This window comes from Bacillus rossius, chromosome 10 (genome assembly GCF_032445375.1).
Source record: "Bacillus rossius redtenbacheri isolate Brsri chromosome 10, Brsri_v3, whole genome shotgun sequence".
Taxonomy (NCBI): domain Eukaryota; kingdom Metazoa; phylum Arthropoda; class Insecta; order Phasmatodea; family Bacillidae; genus Bacillus; species Bacillus rossius.
In genome coordinates this window covers 35,460,122-35,479,063 of record NC_086337.1, presented here as the reverse complement: position 1 = coordinate 35,479,063, position 18,942 = coordinate 35,460,122, and the positions used below count along the sequence as shown (strand labels likewise).

The window sequence follows — 18,942 nt, the reverse complement described above, 5'->3', positions numbered from 1 at the left end:
GGCTGGTGACACTGTAAATGCCTGTTGCTGTACGCATCTGGAGGCTGGTGACACTGTAAATGCCTGTTGCTGTACGCATCTGGAGGCTGGTGACACTGTAAATGCTTGTTGCTGCGCGTACCTGGAGGCTGGTGACACTGTAAATGCCTGTACTTGGAGGCCGGTGACCCTGTAAAATGCCTGTACCTGGAGGCTGGTGACCATGTAAATGCCTGTACCTGGAGGTTGGTAATCCTTAAATGCCTACTTCTGCACGTACCTGGAGGCTGGTGACCCTGTAAATGCCTGTAACCGGAGGCTGGCGACCCTGCAGATGCCTGGAAGCCTGACGGACCTGCCCTTGCAGGGCCAGGAGCTGCACCACAACGTGACGGCGGGCGTGATCCTCAGCGACCACAGCCTGGTGCTGCAGGGCGTGACGCGCCACACCGCCGGCGAGTACATGTGCCTGGCCGCCAACACGGAGGGCAAGGGCTCCAGCAACCCGGTCGTCCTGCGCGTCCTGTGTGAGTTCCGCCTCATAGGCTACGCCAACATTCCTCATCTTACATGTACATTAGGTTCACACCTCAAATTAGCATCGGTACTTCCCCAAGGCGTATAATCCCGTTAGGGCGTGGTCCTGGTTAGGAGAAAAGATGGGTCTTTTACATGCCAGACACTGTTACCGGTGCCTTGACATGGGTTCCGAGAACCGGGGAAATAGATTCGCCATTTCCAAACGCGGCATATGTTACTGGCGAGCGCCCGGCTAGGTCGAGAGGTTGAGGAGACCCGTCCCAACTTCGCGCCCCACCGACCCGCCCCCAGCTCCGCCGTTAAACCCCCAGACCTCCTACAGAGCCAGCCCCCTCTGCGGGCCTCACCTTACATGTTTTCGGAGGCCCGAAGGCCAACGCGCCCGCCTTCCGCCCCTCCCAAATGAGCGCCCTTTAAGGGTAGATTGGGAGTCTGCTTGCAGATCTGTATAGTCCAGAGCCTAGCCTTACTGAAGCTACCAGATCCAGAAAACATGTCCCCTCCACCACTACAGCACCCGCTGGGCTAGAAGAGTGGCTTCACAGGAACCTGGAGGCTGAAATCCCCAGGTGGAGCTACGTCCGGGTTCCTCACCTTACAGTCTGAACGTCTGAGTTTTACCCAGGGCCGGTGCAATGTAAATTGGTGCCCTAGGCGAAAAACCTTAATTCCACCCTCCGCCCCCCCCGGGCCGGACACACCAAAATTTTTTTTCCTTGCATCAAAATACATCACGTAAGCCTAACATTTTGTCAACAATCAAATGTAAGCTGGCTTGTGTTCTTTTTTTTTACTTTTTTACTTATTACAAATCATAAAAAGGTCACCGTGGACTTTAAATAATTACTTATATCAATATAATCATTCCAAACCGTTGCAAAACTTCCATTTTCATTTAGTTTCAATAATCGTTAAAACATATTATATCAGCTGTTATGTGTCGTGCTGCGCCGCCCCCAGCTACTTGGTGCCCTAGGCGGTTGCCTAGTTCGCCTATATGGACGCGCCGGCCCTGGTTATACCCACGCTGTGAATTTGTACATTTACATGAAAACAACTGTATCGCTACAAAATAGTGTACGATGTAATCCTGGGTTCCAATTCTTACCAGGGACGTTTATGAATTGTGTTGTCCCAGTAACCTCTAATAGCTAGTAGTTATTTGTCGAACGTTACCTAAAAACCTTTCCAGTATTAACTGCGCACATTAATAAGCATAATAAAACAAAATAGAGCCCAATTACTGAGTATTCGAAAATATTTTCCACAGCAGTATATAAATGTTTCTCCTGGGACTGGATTCGGGTGTGGTGTGTGTGTCGGGGACCACCATCTTGGATTGTGACGTCATGGCGGCCGTATTGGGTGACCTTGACATTTTACTCTTACCTTGACCTTTGACCTTGAACTTAAGAAATTATAAACATTTACCAAAAAATTACTCAAAAAGTGTCAAAATTCGCCAAAATTTCTTTTTTTAAATGAAAAATTCCGCAAAGAAATCTTTAAAAAATGAAAATTTAAAAATTTCAATTTCGAAGGGGAAAACACAAACAATTTAAAAAAATAATTTCTAAACGTCTCAAAAGTTTTTTTGCCTTTGATAAAACGCAATTTCCTCATAGCAGCGTGAATTGCCAAGCGTATAACCGCCCTAAGTCGCCGAGGTCAAGTCAGCCATCTTGTTATTTGTTGAAGACTACCATTTTGAATTGTGATTACATCGTTGCACTTTTAGTTACGGCCGCCACCTACGAAGTCCGAAAATATGAAGATAGAAATTCGGGAAATTTTAAAATAATTTTTTATAGAAAAATTAATAAAAAACGTTTTGCCAATTTAAAATTATGACGTCATGTCCGCCATATTGACAATCCGTAAAATTTCTAGAAAATCTGGAAGAATTATAAATTTATAAAAAAAATATTTAAATACATTTTTAATAAAATTTCAACTAAAAAACGGATTTACATCTTGGAGCTTGGAGTCCTCAGTTAGAAGCGTGAGAGGGCAAAAAAATGGCGATGGATCCTTCCTCTACGAGGGCCACCAACAAAGATAGACCTCCCACCACTAATACCAATGAATATATTACGGCAGCTAGTATGACGTCACTTCTGCCATCTGCTAGAGGCTGCCATATTGGTTTATGACATCACAGAAGCCATATTGTTTTCGTCTGCTGGAGGCTGTCATCTTGGTTTATGAAATCAGATTCGTCATATAGTTTTCTTCTGCTGGAGGCAGTCATATTTATTTTTTCAGTACTTGCTACCAGGATCACTAGTGTCATGTGGTCTTCCAAAGTCCACTGTCACCATATTGGTTTAATTTTACCCACTAACGTGCATTAGAATTTATTGCCAAGGCGCCCACCATCTTGTCAGTCGTCTTGGCCGCCATTTTGGTAATTAATATCTATTTTGTCAGAAATTCGGGAAAAATTCCAAAATTCTTTTAAAATATTTACCTATAATTGTACTGATTGATTCGATATATTAATGTCCTCAGTTCGATACTCGATCGATGCAAAAATTTAATTTTATGTAAAATAAAGTAATTTCAATAATATCTGGCGGAAAGTCCTAAAAGAGGCTTTAATCACTCTAATACCAGCCTCGAAAAAGCAGATGATATACTGGCCACCAATTTGAAATTCTGTAATTATTTAGATAGAAATGAAGCTGACTGGTAGGTATTAGTCTTAAGTTTACCTGGTATAGGTTCATAAAGTAAGCATCTGTTGTAAAGTTGAAATCACTCCATAGAGGGATTATTTTTTTAACAAAGATGTAACACCACACATTAGCTGCCATCCAGTTGGAAAAGTTTGCGCATGCTCGGCTGGAGAAGGTGTCGTCTACGGACACGGGACTCTATGTAATAAGCGTCCAGAAAAGCTTGTGCATGCTCGGTCGGAGGAGGGGGTCGTCTACGGACCAGGGGACTCTATGCAATAAGCATCCAGAAAAGCTTGTACATGCTCGGTCGGAGGAGGGGGTCGTCTACGGACCAGGGGACTCTATGCAATAAGCGTCCAGAAAAGCTTGTACATGCTCGGTCGGAGGAGGGGGTCGTATACGGATCGCGGGACTCTATGCAATAAGCGTCCAGAAAAGCTTGTACATGGTTGGTCGGAGGAGGGGTCGTCTACGGACCACGGGACTCTATGCAATAAGCGTCCAGAAAAGCTTGTACATGGTTGGTCGCAGGAGGGGTCGTCTACGGACCACGGGACTCTATGCAATAAGCGTCCAGACAAGCTTGTACATGGTTGGTCGGAGGAGGGGGTCGTATACGGACCGCGGGACTCTATGCAATAAGCGTCCAGACAAGCTTGTACATGCTCGGTCGGAGGAGGGGGTCATCCACGGACCGCGGGACTCTATGCAATAAGCGTCCAGAAAAGCTTGTACATGGTTGGTCGGAGAGTGTGTCGTCTACGTACGCGGGACTATGTAATAAGCGTCCAGAGGGGTCTTGTCTACGGACCGCGGGACTCTGTGCCCCGCAGACGCGCCCACGTGCCGCGAGGACCGCGAGGAGCTGCTGGGGGCGCTGAAGCACGAGACGGTGGCGCTGCGCTGCGAGGTGGACGCGAACCCGCCGCCGCTCGGCTTCCACTGGACCTTCAACAACTCCGGCGACCAGTCGGAGGTGCCGCCGGCGCGCTACCACAGCTCGGGCGCCGTGTCTCGCCTCAACTACACCCCGGCCTCCGACCTGGACTACGGCACTCTGGCCTGCTGGGCCAGCAACTCCGTGGGGCCGCAGCGCGCCCCGTGCGTCTTTCAGGTAGTGGCCGCAGGTAAACTCAACACCTCCCAAACCTCCACACACCCGCACGGGGGTCACGGCTTTGAAAATATATAAACTGTATAGAAGTCGCGAGTGGATAGGATTTACTCTTCGTTTTTCAGGAGCGTATGATACAGCAGCTTGGGAACTTTCACCGCTGCAGTGCGCTGCCGTTAACGCCCTGTATCGTCTTAGTTGTTATTTACACGTTAGAGCGCAGCACTGTCCCCCGCTGTCATTCCCCCGCACCCCCCATCCATCATTCATTGCAGCTCAAGGTCGTTCAACGGGAGGGGGAAGGGGTGTTTGAAGAGTTCGACACTTGTCCGCTAGGGTCCACCACAAGTCGATGCTCTAGAGATGGTGGCGATTGCGGCGGTGAATTAACCAACTACCTCAAAACCGTATTAGAAATTTTAACCTGGGCTGGCGACTTCTATACAGTATATATATTCAAAGGTCACGGCGACCGAGCGACGGTACTCCACGCACCTACACGTCCGCACTGAACTAAAAAAAAAAGAAATGGTTGTCTGTAAAGTCGGTTTACGGACGATAGTTTAACGTGACAACGTCGTAACAAAAGATTTGATGAAATGATTGCATACATTTTTATGTATAAAATTGAATAATTTTTTATTGAATTATCACATTTTTTCTACAATTCAATTGATAAATTTACTTTTATTTGCCCTCATTAATTCAAATATGTTTGTTACTTTAACGAAGAGATTATTTTAACTATAACTTTTATACATGTTTGCTATTTTTAACTTCTTCCAATCTGTGTTTATTCTGTTAAGGATAGGACGATGATATGAAAAGTAGGAAACAAATGGGAGTGTTTCATGTTTAATGTGCCTCGAAAAAGTCAAAACGATGGTTGTTCCAATCGAGTGGACGAGAGATAGATGCGGCGCAAGCGTACAAATAGCGTAACGGGACACAGCGTAACGGGACACTTTTTCGTGCGTGAAGCCGGCGTTCATCGATGTATTAGACGTTGTCACGTCAAAAGTAACTCCGCAGTCACCATTTTCAGGTTGGCAGACCGTTTATTGAAGATTACGATGTCACCCGAAAAGTCTATATGTCTACCATTTCCCTCGACGCATCTCATTTCAATAAACCTGCTCGAGGAAAATTTAACATTTCGTTAGGAAAAAAATCGTAATAGTACCTATTTGAACGAGCTAAAAATATTTCAAAAACAAATTTTAAATAAATCATGGAATAGTGGTTGTATTACCAATGCATAGTTTACATTGTCTGATCGGAATGTGCATTGTATGACTAGGTTTTTATTTTATTGGCATAGTTTCCATTGTGTTGCTTCCCGTCGCGCGGTTGTGATTCCATCATTAGCGTTAGCTTTATTTTCACCTCACTTGTGATAAAATGTTTATTTAATAAAACAAATTGGTTGAATGTTGTTAAAATATTAAATTTAGTAAAGGAGTGACGGACGGACGTGCTATTGCAGTGCCGGATTAAAAAAAATACGCAATAAACAAAGACCAAAAAAATTCAGTGATCTCATTTTAAATTACTGGTTTATAAAATACTCGAGGAATAACGCAAAGTAAGTATTGTTCAACTTCTAGCTTTCTTGTTTTGGCTTGTGTTTCCGACGGTCATATTGAAAGTGAAGTCTTCAGAAAACTTTTAAATAACTATGAATTTATGTTAATAGGCGAACACGTTATTATGAACATTACGTTCAGTTGTAACACAATCCCGCAGTCAAAGAAATTATCACCATTTAATCATATTATTAATTTCATTTGTTTCCATGATAAACATACATTAACAAGAGAAGCCCAGGGAACAAATTCGTTTTATACCGGTTTATAATTTTATAAGTTGTTGGGTTGGTGACGTCGTGCAACTTAAGCGACCATGATTGTTTTGGATCGATTGCGTCGTTTCATTCCTTGCGCAGTTTATAAACCCGGTCTTGCAATAGCCCGTCGCTTCCGTACGACATCCGTCCATCCGTCACTGCTTCGTCCGTCAACGCCACGCATCCAGCCAAGCGATTCGCCGCATCACTTCATCCGTCCGTCAAAAATATTATCCCAAATCAGTTCTGCCGATGATCCATATGTTTACCTCAAGGATTTGTATGGATGATATTTGCTATTCTTGTTGTGTTTTTGTACGTACAGTATCAGCATATCCTCGGAAAAATTCAGAGACGTGAATGAATTGTTTGGACGTGAGTTTTAACCACGGAGTTGGAATTGTAAGGAGACATAGATTAATTATTTAATATAATGCCAAGCGTTATAATTAAACTAATAAACAGTAGTATATAATAAATAGTAGGTCCTGCGCGTGGGTTCTGGGTGCGGAGAGTGTGTCATCCCGCCATCTTGGATTGTAACGTAACGGCAGCCATCTTGGATTTTAACGTAACGGCCGCCATCTTGGTGTCAAATTTCCTAAAAATTCCTTAAAAATTACCCCAAATTTCTCAAAATTCCTAATAAATTCCCTATTTTGAGGGAAAAAATTCCCGTTTTGAGAAAAAAAAAATCCCATTTCTTTTCTCAAAAAAATCTTAATTATCCTCAGAAGTAAATTTCGTCAGGGAGTTCTAACTTACCTCTGGGAGGCTTAAATTTCTAAAACTAAAAAAAAAAAAAAAAAAAAAAAAAACAAGCCTCTGGGTCATGAACTTTACCGTAAACTATAAATCTTTAATTTTAGACCAAAAATTTCCAAAAATTATCCAGAATTGTAGGAAAAATATTTAGTTAATTCAACCATTTAAGTCCTCATTTATATTCCCGGTGAGAATAAACGTAATTTTTCAGTTAAAAAAATTAAAATTTTCTTAATTACATTTTAAATAAAACCTTCCTACGTTGCACCCACCATCTTGGATTCCGACATTTTGAAAACTGTGGGACATATTAAAAAAAAATTTTTTTAGCTTAACAGTCGGGAAAAATTTTAAAATACATAAAAATTATGTAATCAAAATTAAATAAAAAAAACCTATGTCATTGAGTCCGCAATTAGAACTCGACGAGGTAATTCGATTAAAAATAGTGACGTATCCGTCCTTCACGGAAGCCACCGGCAGACTGACCTCCCACCACTAACTTCCAAGCTAGGAATTACGTCAGTCAGTATGACGTCATGACAGCCATATTGTTTGATTCTGCTGGAGGCCGCCATCTTGGTTCCAACATGTGTTTTTCGTCTGCTATAGTGTATCCCCGCCAAATTAATTTTTCGCAGCTAGAATGCAGTGATTGTTTATTGCCAGGACGCTCGCATCTTGTCGGTCCTCTTGGCAGCTATATTGAAAATCAGTAAAATTTTAGCTACAAATTCGGGAATATAAAAAAAAAATTAAATAAACATATGATTCCATTGCACACAGTGATGATGCAAAAAATGGTTTCATTAAAAATTACTAAAATAATAGCAGGTTCTGAAAAAAAATAATTTACAAAAAAAAAATTTTTACTCTACCACAAGAACAAAAACAATAAATAACTAGTGTTTCTCGATTCCTACAGTCTACTTAGAAGGCGAAGCTAGTCCTTTACATGCCTTGACATGTGTTTCAGGGCATGTCTACATGACAGTCGATTAACCAGACACGACCAGTTTGTGGTCAGGCTAACAAATCCAGTCAGTGGTCAGCCTAACAAATCCAGTCAGTGGTCAGCCTAACAAATCCAGTCAGTGGTCAGGCTAACAAATCCAGTCAGTGGTCAGGCTAACAAATCCAGTCAGTGGTCAGGCTAACAAATTCAGTCATTGATCAGGCTAACAAATCCAGTCGGTGATCAGGCTAACTCATACAGTCGGTGATCAGGCTAACTCATCCAGTCGGTGGTCAGGCTAACAAATCCAGTCGGCGGTCAGGCTAACAAATCCAGTCAGCGGTCAGGCTAACAAATCCAGTCAGCGATCAGGCTAACAAATCCAGTCAGCGGTCAGGCTAACAAATCCAGTCAGCGGTCAGGCTAACAAATCCAGTCAGCGGTCAGGCTAACAAATCCAGTCAGCGGTCAGGCTAACAAATCCAGTCAGCAGTCAGGCTAACAAATCCAGTCAGCGGTCAGGCTAACAAATCCAGTCAGCGGTCAGGCTAACAAATCCAGTCAGCGGTCAGGCTAACAAATCCAGTCAGCGGTCAGGCTAACAAATTCAGTCAGTGATCAGGCTAACAAATTCAGTCAGCGGTCAGGCTAACAAATTCAGTCAGCGGTCAGGCTAACAAATCCAGTCAGCGGTCAGGCTAACAAATCCAGTCAGCGGTCAGGCTAACAAATCCAGTCAGCGGTCAGGCTAACAAATCCAGTCAGCGGTCAGGCTAACAAATCCAGTCAGCGGTCAGACTAACAAATCCAGTCAGCGGTCAGGCTAACAAATCCAGTCAGCGGTCAGGCTAACAAATCCAGTCAGCGGTCAGGCTAACAAATCCAGTCAGCGGTCAGGCTAACAAATCCAGTCAGTGATCAGGCTAACAAATCCAGTCAGTGGTCAGGCTAACAAATCCAGTCAGTGGTCAGGCTAACAAATCCAGTCAGTGGTCAGGCTAACAAATCCAGTCAGTGGTCAGGCTAACAAATCCAGTCAGTGGTCAGGCTAACAAATTCAGTCATTGATCAGGCTAACAAATCCAGTCGGTGATCAGGCTAACTCATACAGTCGGTGATCAGGCTAACTCATCCAGTCGGTGGTCAGGCTAACAAATCCAGTCGGCGGTCAGGCTAACAAATCCAGTCAGCGGTCAGGCTAACAAATCCAGTCAGCGATCAGGCTAACAAATCCAGTCAGCGGTCAGGCTAACAAATCCAGTCAGCGGTCAGGCTAACAAATCCAGTCAGCGGTCAGGCTAACAAATCCAGTCAGCGGTCAGGCTAACAAATCCAGTCAGCAGTCAGGCTAACAAATCCAGTCAGCGGTCAGGCTAACAAATCCAGTCAGCGGTCAGGCTAACAAATCCAGTCAGCGGTCAGGCTAACAAATCCAGTCAGCGGTCAGGCTAACAAATCCAGTCAGCGGTCAGGCTAACAAATTCAGTCAGTGATCAGGCTAACAAATTCAGTCAGCGGTCAGGCTAACAAATTCAGTCAGCGGTCAGGCTAACAAATCCAGTCAGCGGTCAGGCTAACAAATCCAGTCAGCGGTCAGGCTAACAAATCCAGTCAGCGGTCAGGCTAACAAATCCAGTCAGCGGTCAGGCTAACAAATCCAGTCAGCGGTCAGGCTAACAAATCCAGTCAGCGGTCAGGCTAACAAATCCAGTCAGCGGTCAGGCTAACAAATCCAGTCAGCGGTCAGGCTAACAAATCCAGTCAGCGGTCAGGCTAACAAATCCAGTCAGTGATCAGGCTAACAAATCCAGTCAGTGGTCAGGCTAACAAATCCAGTCAGTGGTCAGGCTAACAAATCCAGTCAGTGGTCAGGCTAACAAATCCAGTCAGCGGTCAGGCTAACAAATCCAGTCAGCGGTCAGGCTAACAAATCCAGTCAGCGGTCAGGCTAACAAATCCAGTCATTGATCAGGCTAACAAATCCAGTCAGTGATCAGGCTAACTCATCCAGTCAGCGGTCAGGCTAACAAATCCAGTCAGCGGCCAGGCTAACAAATCCAGACAGCGGTCAGGATAACAAATTCAGTCAGTGGCCAGGCACATTCTGTCAGATGCCAGGCAGGTCAGATAGGTTAGACAGAGACATCTGACAGGTTAGCCCGGCACAACTAGTAGATTTGTCAGACATATTTGGTGGTCAGGCACAAAAGTAGGTAGCAAAAAGGTCTAATTTTTCGATACTCGGCGAACATTTTAAACAGGTCATGTACACTGTGAGGCGCATAGGCCAAGTTTAAACAAATAAAAATATGACTTATGTTTTCTATACTTGATATTACTTTCAAACAAGTAATGGTTTTTTTTTCAAGCAAAGAGTCCTGTCAGACCATTGTACCAATACAATCTACTACAAGACCAAGAGGTTTTTTTGTATTAAATATTATAGTCTTGATGATAGATTCACTGCATGCATTTAACGACAAGGACGCAGCTTTGGACGAACATTCAACTCATGTTCATTAAATTTAACAGGGGCCACGATACATATCGGGCCAGTAAGAAATATTGTCCGGATGTCGCACCAGGATGGTCTTAGATCTAAATCTACCTGCTACGTGGTAGCTATTCGACTGATTCGAAGAGGACGGGTCCCGGAGTCCTAAACGGTCGGGCTCTTAGACGACCCGGGTAAATGTTTGCCGTCGAGAATTCGCGTCGTTTATTGTCAGCGAGCTGTGGGCGGTAAAAAAAGTACGTACGTACAGAGTAGGGAAGGGGATGGGGATATGGGAAATGGTGCAGGATGCTGTTGGAGCAGCCGTGGGCCGTGGAGGAAGAGAGGAAGAGAGAGAGGGTTGGATGAATAAGGGAGGGAGGAAGGGGCAAAAGGCCTGGTCACAGGTGCTTGCCAGGCTCGTAATCGGCTAGTCAAAGCCGGCTTCTCGCCCTGGGAAAATTACGTTCGCGCCAGGCGCAATTCCGTGGATCAGGGCCGTGGGATTTTAGCGTTGGCTGGTCTTTCCAGCGCTAGAGAGAGAAAGAGAGAGACACACACACACACACAAAGAGGGTGAAAGAGAAAAAAAAAACAGTATGCCTTTCATGGATATATATCCCCCCTACCACCAATTTAAAAATTTTCTGCTATGATTCTGCGAAAAAATAAAAAGAAACTGCGAGTTATTATTTTTTTACACTTTTTTATACTTTACAATTAAGACAACCAGAGTCTTTTACGATCGGAATAAACGAGGGGGAAGAGAGAAAAAAAAAACACATAAACGAAAAACTAAAAAGAAATTATAAGGAATGTGGTCAAATAAAATCCACCGCCATTTGCCACTGAAGTTAGGAGTTTTAAATAAATCAAAATAAACGCGATTTTGTGGTACTTCCTGGTAGTAACTTGTGAGATGTGTACCGAACAAGCAGTGAACATTTAGAAAGTTTAATGACCAAGTGTATTACATTAAATAAAATAAAATCACAATAACCACGGGGAAAAGAACAAGAAATTTAGGGCAGAATATTCGAGTTTCATGTCGTTCTGTAAAGTGATAAAAAAAATTATTCACAATGTTGGCAGTAAAATCCTTAAGGATTAAGCTTATGTATACATTTCACCTTGTTCAGCAAGTCAGGAAAACAAGTAATCAGGGGTTAAAACTATCCTCCAATTTAGTTTGAATTCTTATAAAGAACTATCCTACAGTATATACCAGTTTTAAAATGTAAATTGTATAATGTTCCGATAGATCACTCGATAAACACACGGGTGCCGCCTATAGCACATTTCTGCTTCTGTTTCAAAAATAAAAATTTACTTATGTTAGTAAGTACGTACCTAAGACAAAATGTTTTAAATACAAACAAAAAATTGATATCATAACAATTTGAAGACTTTATTGTAACATAACCCTAGAAATAAAATTATGTTAAAATTGGTTAAAAGTAGTACTACCCAGTTTATAATTAAGTCCGTTTAGTTTTTATTTAAAATTAAAAAATCTGATGTTGATTCAACTCTTGCAATGGTAGCAATCCGATTTTTTTCCCCCACGGCCTAGGGAATAAATATCCTCGTGTCAATTGTTAAATCGTTTCACAGATGAGGCCCATTTCACGCATGATGAAGTGACCAATACTGGGATTTCATATTTATAGCCTTCTGAAATTCCAGAGTATTTCACATTTGTTTGGGGGGGAGGGGGGATTTATGATATAGATTATTGTCGATGACATGGGTTACCAGTTTACTGTGTCGTGTGTCAGTCTGTCTGGCTGGTTATTCTATAGAGCTGAAATCTTTGGCTCTACGATGCGGGAGTTCTTAGTTCAAGGACGAGCTTAGACACAAATAATAATTTGTGTTAGTTTTTGTTACTTTCTAATTGCTAATAATCCAATCACAGCTTTATAAATCATCGAAATATATGTATGCCTATAAAAACCAATATTTTTTTATAATTTCCACTTACAATTTTAAGTAGGCTAGTACAATTTAACAAATAGTTTGGGAATATGTAAGCTTTAATCACTGAACCAAACTTAACCAAAACTATTCATTTGGCAAATAATGGCCGAAACTGTGTTAATTATACTCTGTGTAACCTATTGCACGTATACGAGCTCCTAGTTGATAAAAATAATTTAATAGCTAAGTGAAAACGTTTTTCGACCCTAAAGAATGTTTTAATCACATGCACTTTGCCCTTATGACAAAGTGGGCTCACGTATTAAATTTGTGATAATATACTTAAAACAGAAAGAACAGACACTTTCCTACTTTGGCGGAAATCAAGTGAATGAGAATTGGGCGATGTGGTTAAATACAATAAGCACCGCGAGGCTAACTCTAGCCAAAGACGTTTCGAGAATAGTGAATGTGCAATTGATTTTTTTCAATTGTCATGACTCAAGAACTGACAAATGATTTTGCTTAGAAATCTTTGGTAAATGGCGAGAAAATAAACCTAAGTGAATTAATAAATATCATGTACATGTACAATTTTAAGTACAATAAAAATATGAATTTATCTATGTTATAATATATATAGGTAATATTTACTGCAATATATAAAATTTTGGTTAAAAAATGCTATTTACTGATTCATGTTACCATTGTAATTTTTAAATTTATGTAAGCAGTAACAAAAGTTTAAAATAATTAAATTTACTACAAAAATATAATACTTTAATCTCTAAACTTACTGGAGGCGTAATAATTATTTCAAAGTCGGGATTCCATTACAGCGACAATGTATATTAGTGTTGATGTGTACTAACTCATTAGTTTATCAATATATTAAGGGATCATAAACTATCATAACATAATATTAAAAGTATTTTTCTTATTAAAATAATGTGTAAGTTTTTGGGTTGTACAAGCTGCGCAGCAACAAAAAAAATACTGTACAATATTTATGTCAATGCATTATCAGCTTCAAATATCGAACGCAAGAAGAGCAATAAATTATTCGTGACAAGCGTAACTGACGCTTCGCTCAGTAATTAGTCAACCTTTTCATCTCTCAGTCCGAGTATCGACTATTGAAAACCGAGAAGAATAAAATCCTGCAATACTTTTTTTTTTTTAGGAAGATTTGTATCCCTTGCAGTTATTAATTATAACAAAATTGCTCTCTTGCTAGCCGTGACAAGCTCAGGGCTCAGATACGTCGTCAATCAGACAAATTAAAATGAATAAAAGAGAAAGTGAATGTTTTTTTTTAATGCACACTGCAATCTAAGGATAAGATGCGAACATGCGCGCTTCACATTGGTGCGTCCCCCCCCCCCCCCCCTCACAACACAACTCCATAAGTATTGCGATAACACAACATGATAGTCATATTACATTTTATTTTCAGTCATCGGTACCTTTTTTTACTCTACTTCGTAGTAGACTTGAGACTTGTAGCCATGTAGCCACCGACCGGACGCACCTGGCGACTTTAGAAATCGAGAAATGCTTGTAATTTCCTTGTTTGTAGGCTTTTAGAATTTAGGTAATAAATTTTTCATTTGTAATTTTTTTTCCTTAAACCGTCATTTCAATATTAAATAAATATTTTTACCTAAAATTAACATTTCTGCATCCTTCCGGGATCGAACCTAAGACGGAAATTTATTTAATCAATCAGTTTATTAATTTAGGATTTTTTTTAGGATTTTTAGAATTTTTTCCGTCTTTCTAAATTAATTTTGGCGGCCATGATGACATCGGCAGCTTACTGACAGTTGGTGTATGAGGAAATTAAGTAGCTTTTAGGAATTTTCACTATGTTTTATTAAATAAATGGTTTTTTACCTTAAATTATTTTTTATTACTAAGAAGGATCAAACCAAGGACATAAGTATATTTAATCATGCAGTAAATTAATGTGTTTTTTTATGAATATAGATATTTTTATCCGAATTTATATCTTAATAAATAATAATTTTCAAAATAGTGGATTCCAAGATGGATGGTTGCCGAAATTTGAAATTGAATTAAATAAAATCATTATGAATAAATATTTATATTTTTGAAGACTGTTGGGGGAAGCTTGAAAGCTTGGTAAAACAAAATATTCTACGAATTTTACTCGGAATAACTCCAAACGACATTTTGAATAACCCTTAGACAAACACACTTCGCAAACATTTTCTGGACTCGCGTATATTCTAATACGACAAAACCCGATGTCGAGAGAGGATGCAAACATCACTTTCTCGTGATGTTTACACTAGCGCGAAATCAGGGCACCGAATGACGGACTCCGACTTTTTATTACGTCACTTCCACGGCAGATGCAAGAAATTTCTCCACTTACCGTGGGTACTTTGTCCATCTGACTTCTTGCTATGGGTAATATTTACCAATTAAAATTTAATGGACATGCGCCTCTTTTGATTTGCACTGGATGTAATAGAAAAACCGCAAATGGTCTAGAGGAAAAAAAGAATACATAAAACACGCGGAGAACAGGCCGATATCAGTTGATGTCAAATGTTACACACTTAGGCTATAGTATTGCAAGACTGCTACTACCTACAGAAGGTATCTGCTACCCTGATGATGGCTCCTGCAACGTCGGCCGAAAAGTCTGTGATATCTTCGCCTTCGACGAGACTACAACCCAGAAGACAAGCAACTTCAGATAGTGGCCGCTAAAGCCTGCGATCTTTACTAAGGTGTGTAGCTAGTTGGAACGGACGAGCGAGAAAAAAGTCTCTCGTGACACCAACAATTATACTTGTAAAAATATCATTATCAGAGAGGCTTTTTGGAGAACGTCCGTCCTCCGTTTTTAAAAACGTAAAGACTAAGGGTGTGTATTTTAGCAGCTCCGTAAAGGCTGTGTTACATTGTCCGCAGCACGCGAACGACGATTGAACCTCTAATTTGCCTCTGTGCCGTACGGCAGTTTCTGTTCGCAGGCAAACAGCATGCTTTACGTCAGCGGCTTAGGGTAGCTAACAATGGTTATATGTGCATTTCCAAAGTTAAGAGTGAAAATAATTTTAAAGTGGTCTTTATATACGGCAAAAACGCTTTGTAGTTTATCATTCTTAGTCGTTAAAACAGGACAGCGGATTACATATTGTTGGATTCACGTAAAGAAATGCTGAAAATGAGAATATTCAATGAAGTAAATTATGAGGGGGGGAGAATTAGAAAAGTTTCAAACCGTTGTGATGTTTGCGAATGTTGCTCCGACGTTTGTGCAACTGTGCCGTATAGGGATAGTAGCCTGAGCTTAACCTACTGTTCCGAACTCACAAACTCGTGACGCAAGGGAAACGGTTTTTCGCGGAGGATGCACTTTATAGTGTTTTCGTGCGAGCATCCGTGCGAACCGGGCAGGGGAAAAAAAAAACTAAAGTTTCGTTGTTATTTCTGGAAGGAAATGAGAGGGAGAGGTGGTGGCAACCCTGCTTCGGCTCGACTTCTGAAAGCAACGCGTGCGGCATTTCCCACGAAGTTCGGCGTAATGGCAGAAATCAGCGCCACCTCCGCGCCCACCGGCTAACTACTTGTTACTCCGAGGTTGAAACGGAGCCCAAGGCGAAGGAAGTGACCTTAATATCCGCAGTTGAAAGTTACCGGCTGGCGCGGCCTCCGATGAATGTCTTCTTGTCACGGAAGATGCCCACAAAGAAGGTGAGGCACAAGGCGAGAAGTTATTAACCCCCAAGCTTTTACATCCCACACGGCTATTAATTTGAAATCAAGGCCGGTATTCCAAGACACAAAAATAAGTTTTAAGGTGTCTAATATGCTACACCTGTACCCTAACCGTATTCCTAGTGCACGATAGAAAACGGCCAGTCCCTTACTTTTAGGGAACGGTATTTGTCGTCATTTCCGTCACCGTTACATTTCGAAAATTCCGCGCATGCGCAGAACTCACTTTTCCGTTGGTTGTCCAGATGCGTGTCCACGTATCTGGTGTCCTTTAACTCTTATAGTCATTTTTGTGTTCATCGGGGGACGTGCCAAGCGTGGTGCTGTGCCAAATGAATCTTTACGACAGCGAAACTATCCTGTAATACATTTTTTTAAACCTTATTGGCCATAACAATACATAATCGCAACTTAAAAAAGTACTTCAGAAAATTAGATTGGCCGTTCTATTCTTGTGCGATGGTTCTGCAATCTCTAGTATTTTTTGCCGTAAAAATTGTATCTATGGTTGCGCAACGTCCACTAGAATGCTTTGAAACCAGTTTCTAGCCTCGCGCAGGTCACCGTTTATTAAAACGTTTGCCGGTTTGTTTCCTTGCTGGGATTCGGTTTGGACACGTTCTGAAATACGGCCCACGAGTTAGGTACGATTGTATCCCAACAAGGCAGTGCTTATTCGCTACCTTACCTATATGTCTTGGAAACCCGCTACAAGGTGTTATCAGCAAATTCACCTGCTACATGTAGCATTGCTATGTCATATACATATTTATTTCACTTAACTTCACTTACTGTTCAAACTCTAAATTCAACTTGCGCTTTGTGCTGCTGCAGCACCAGCTACACTGGGCGAAATAGACTGACGCTGGCGTTCCATTTCACTCATCGCCTCCAAATTCTCTTACTATTTTTCCATCGGTCGCTTTTATTTTTATGAATATGCGTACAAACTGGTGAGATGAAGATGGTTTTAGGATGTATGGACCACGAATAAAAAAAACTATGTAGGTAGATAATATTTCTTCATAATCTACTTATAATAACGTAAATATACTGTAATTTCTTTCAGTGTTGGTTCCTTTGCAGACAGGGCCGTCAAATATTCAGTTTTAGGATCTTTGAAGAATCGTTGTCGCATGAATGCATATTTTTTTACACACACTAAATATAAAGCCTATTATAGACTTATTCCATGAAAGAACGCAGAAAGGGAAAAATGGGGGGGGGGGATTTCTGCCTCTCTCTCCAACATCCTAAAATATTGATCGTTCGCACCAACAAATAGCGAGAATTTGAAAACCAAAAGGGAAAGTGATTCTAGTGCAAAACAAAAGTGTGGTTAAGTGTAAGATAAGGCGAATTGCCTTAACTTAGCCACCAATATAAACGATAAATGACTTGATGTAAGCTTTTGGACATACGCCATTGCTAAGCGCATGTTTGTCTGTAGAAGAAAACTACAAAAAACCCAAAAGACAAAAACACAAATTAAGAAAAAAATTGCTGTTGTCAACAGGATATAAACACCACATTATATTCCATAACAGGAATATGGTCAACAAACAAAGAAAAACGGACTAACAGAACGAAAAAAACCCTCACAAATGATGACAGCACAAAAATATTGAACCCCAAAAAAATTCAGCACAACAGTTGAAACGAGACAAAAACACGACAAAACGAAAAGACGAAACAAACGCAATAGTTTTCCAAAACAGAAGAGAACGAAAAACCCCCACAAATGATGACAGCACAAAAATATTGAACCAAAAAAAAAATCAACTGAACAGTTGAAACGAGACAAAAACACGACAAAACGAAAAGACGAAACAAACACAATAGTTTTCCAAAACAGAAACAAGCGACGTTTCGGGAACTGCCGTCCTCAGGCATAGACGCACATGGTACGAAATGGTTCAAAGATAATATAAACGATAAATATAATAAAAATTAAAAAACAATTCTGCTTATGCTCCTGACTGATTCATATATATTTTGCACTCGAAGCCATTTTATACGTACGAGCTAAATTAAACCTAGCCAAGTGGGTTAGTTTGCTAACGGTACATCAATATACACGTGGCTTTTCTTGATTTTTATAAAAATTTAAGTTACTTATTTGATACAGAGAGTATTAAATTGCCACAGCGGTGAAACTCGAACATTCAAAGTGTAAGGAAATTTTACAGTCTCAGCACCGCACTTCCAGCCGTCCGCAATGAAACATTTTTTTTACAGTGTTACAGTTTTACAGTTTATTGGCAATTGAGCCGTTAAATAACACAGCTTGCACGGGTATCTGATATCCGTATCAGCAAAAGAACAAACCCTGCTTATTCAGATTTAATGGTAATTATATTTTAATTGCTATACTTTATCCAAATATACACCTACCATTATATTAGTTTTCTTCTTAGATTATTCATGACTTACTGCACATTCTGTTAACTATAAAAATATATTGTTCTTAGAACAGTTGTGACGCAGATATTTTTGAAATGAAACATATTTATAGCTGATAGGGTAAATCGAGGCAATGACTCGTCAGAAACGTAAAGTGTAACGAAAAGTGTTTGAGCCCATGAGTGGAGCCCTCGATAGCGAAGAGTGGGAAGTGGAATATTGATAGCACATTTACTCTCCTCAGGCAAGTTTTAATGAAGTGACGCTGCAAAGATGATTTTTTTTCGTTACGCTGCAAAGACACATAATTATCTATTAAATTTTTTTTTAAGTTATACTTTTCTTTAGGGGCTTTAAAAAAAAGGGAGGAGAGTGAATTTTTACGATACGTCCGCAATATGCAACGAAACTTTCACGGGACGGTTAAAGGCTACATAAAAAAAGGCTACATATTTTAAAAATTATACATGTGCTTTTAAATAATATAGT

General features: G+C 40.7%; 1 protein-coding gene across 2 annotated transcripts in view; it reads left to right on the top strand.

Moving 5' to 3' along the window:
• The window catches only part of LOC134535946 (nephrin-like), a 325,160-nt gene that overhangs the window by 272,203 nt on the left and 34,015 nt on the right, over positions 1–18,942 (top strand). For both annotated transcript variants that reach the window (XM_063375364.1, XM_063375362.1), the window contains exons 9-10: positions 347–506; positions 4,034–4,327. In XM_063375364.1, coding sequence (XP_063231434.1) covers positions 347–506; positions 4,034–4,327 — 454 coding nt within the window. The remainder of the gene's footprint in view (positions 1–346; positions 507–4,033; positions 4,328–18,942) is intronic.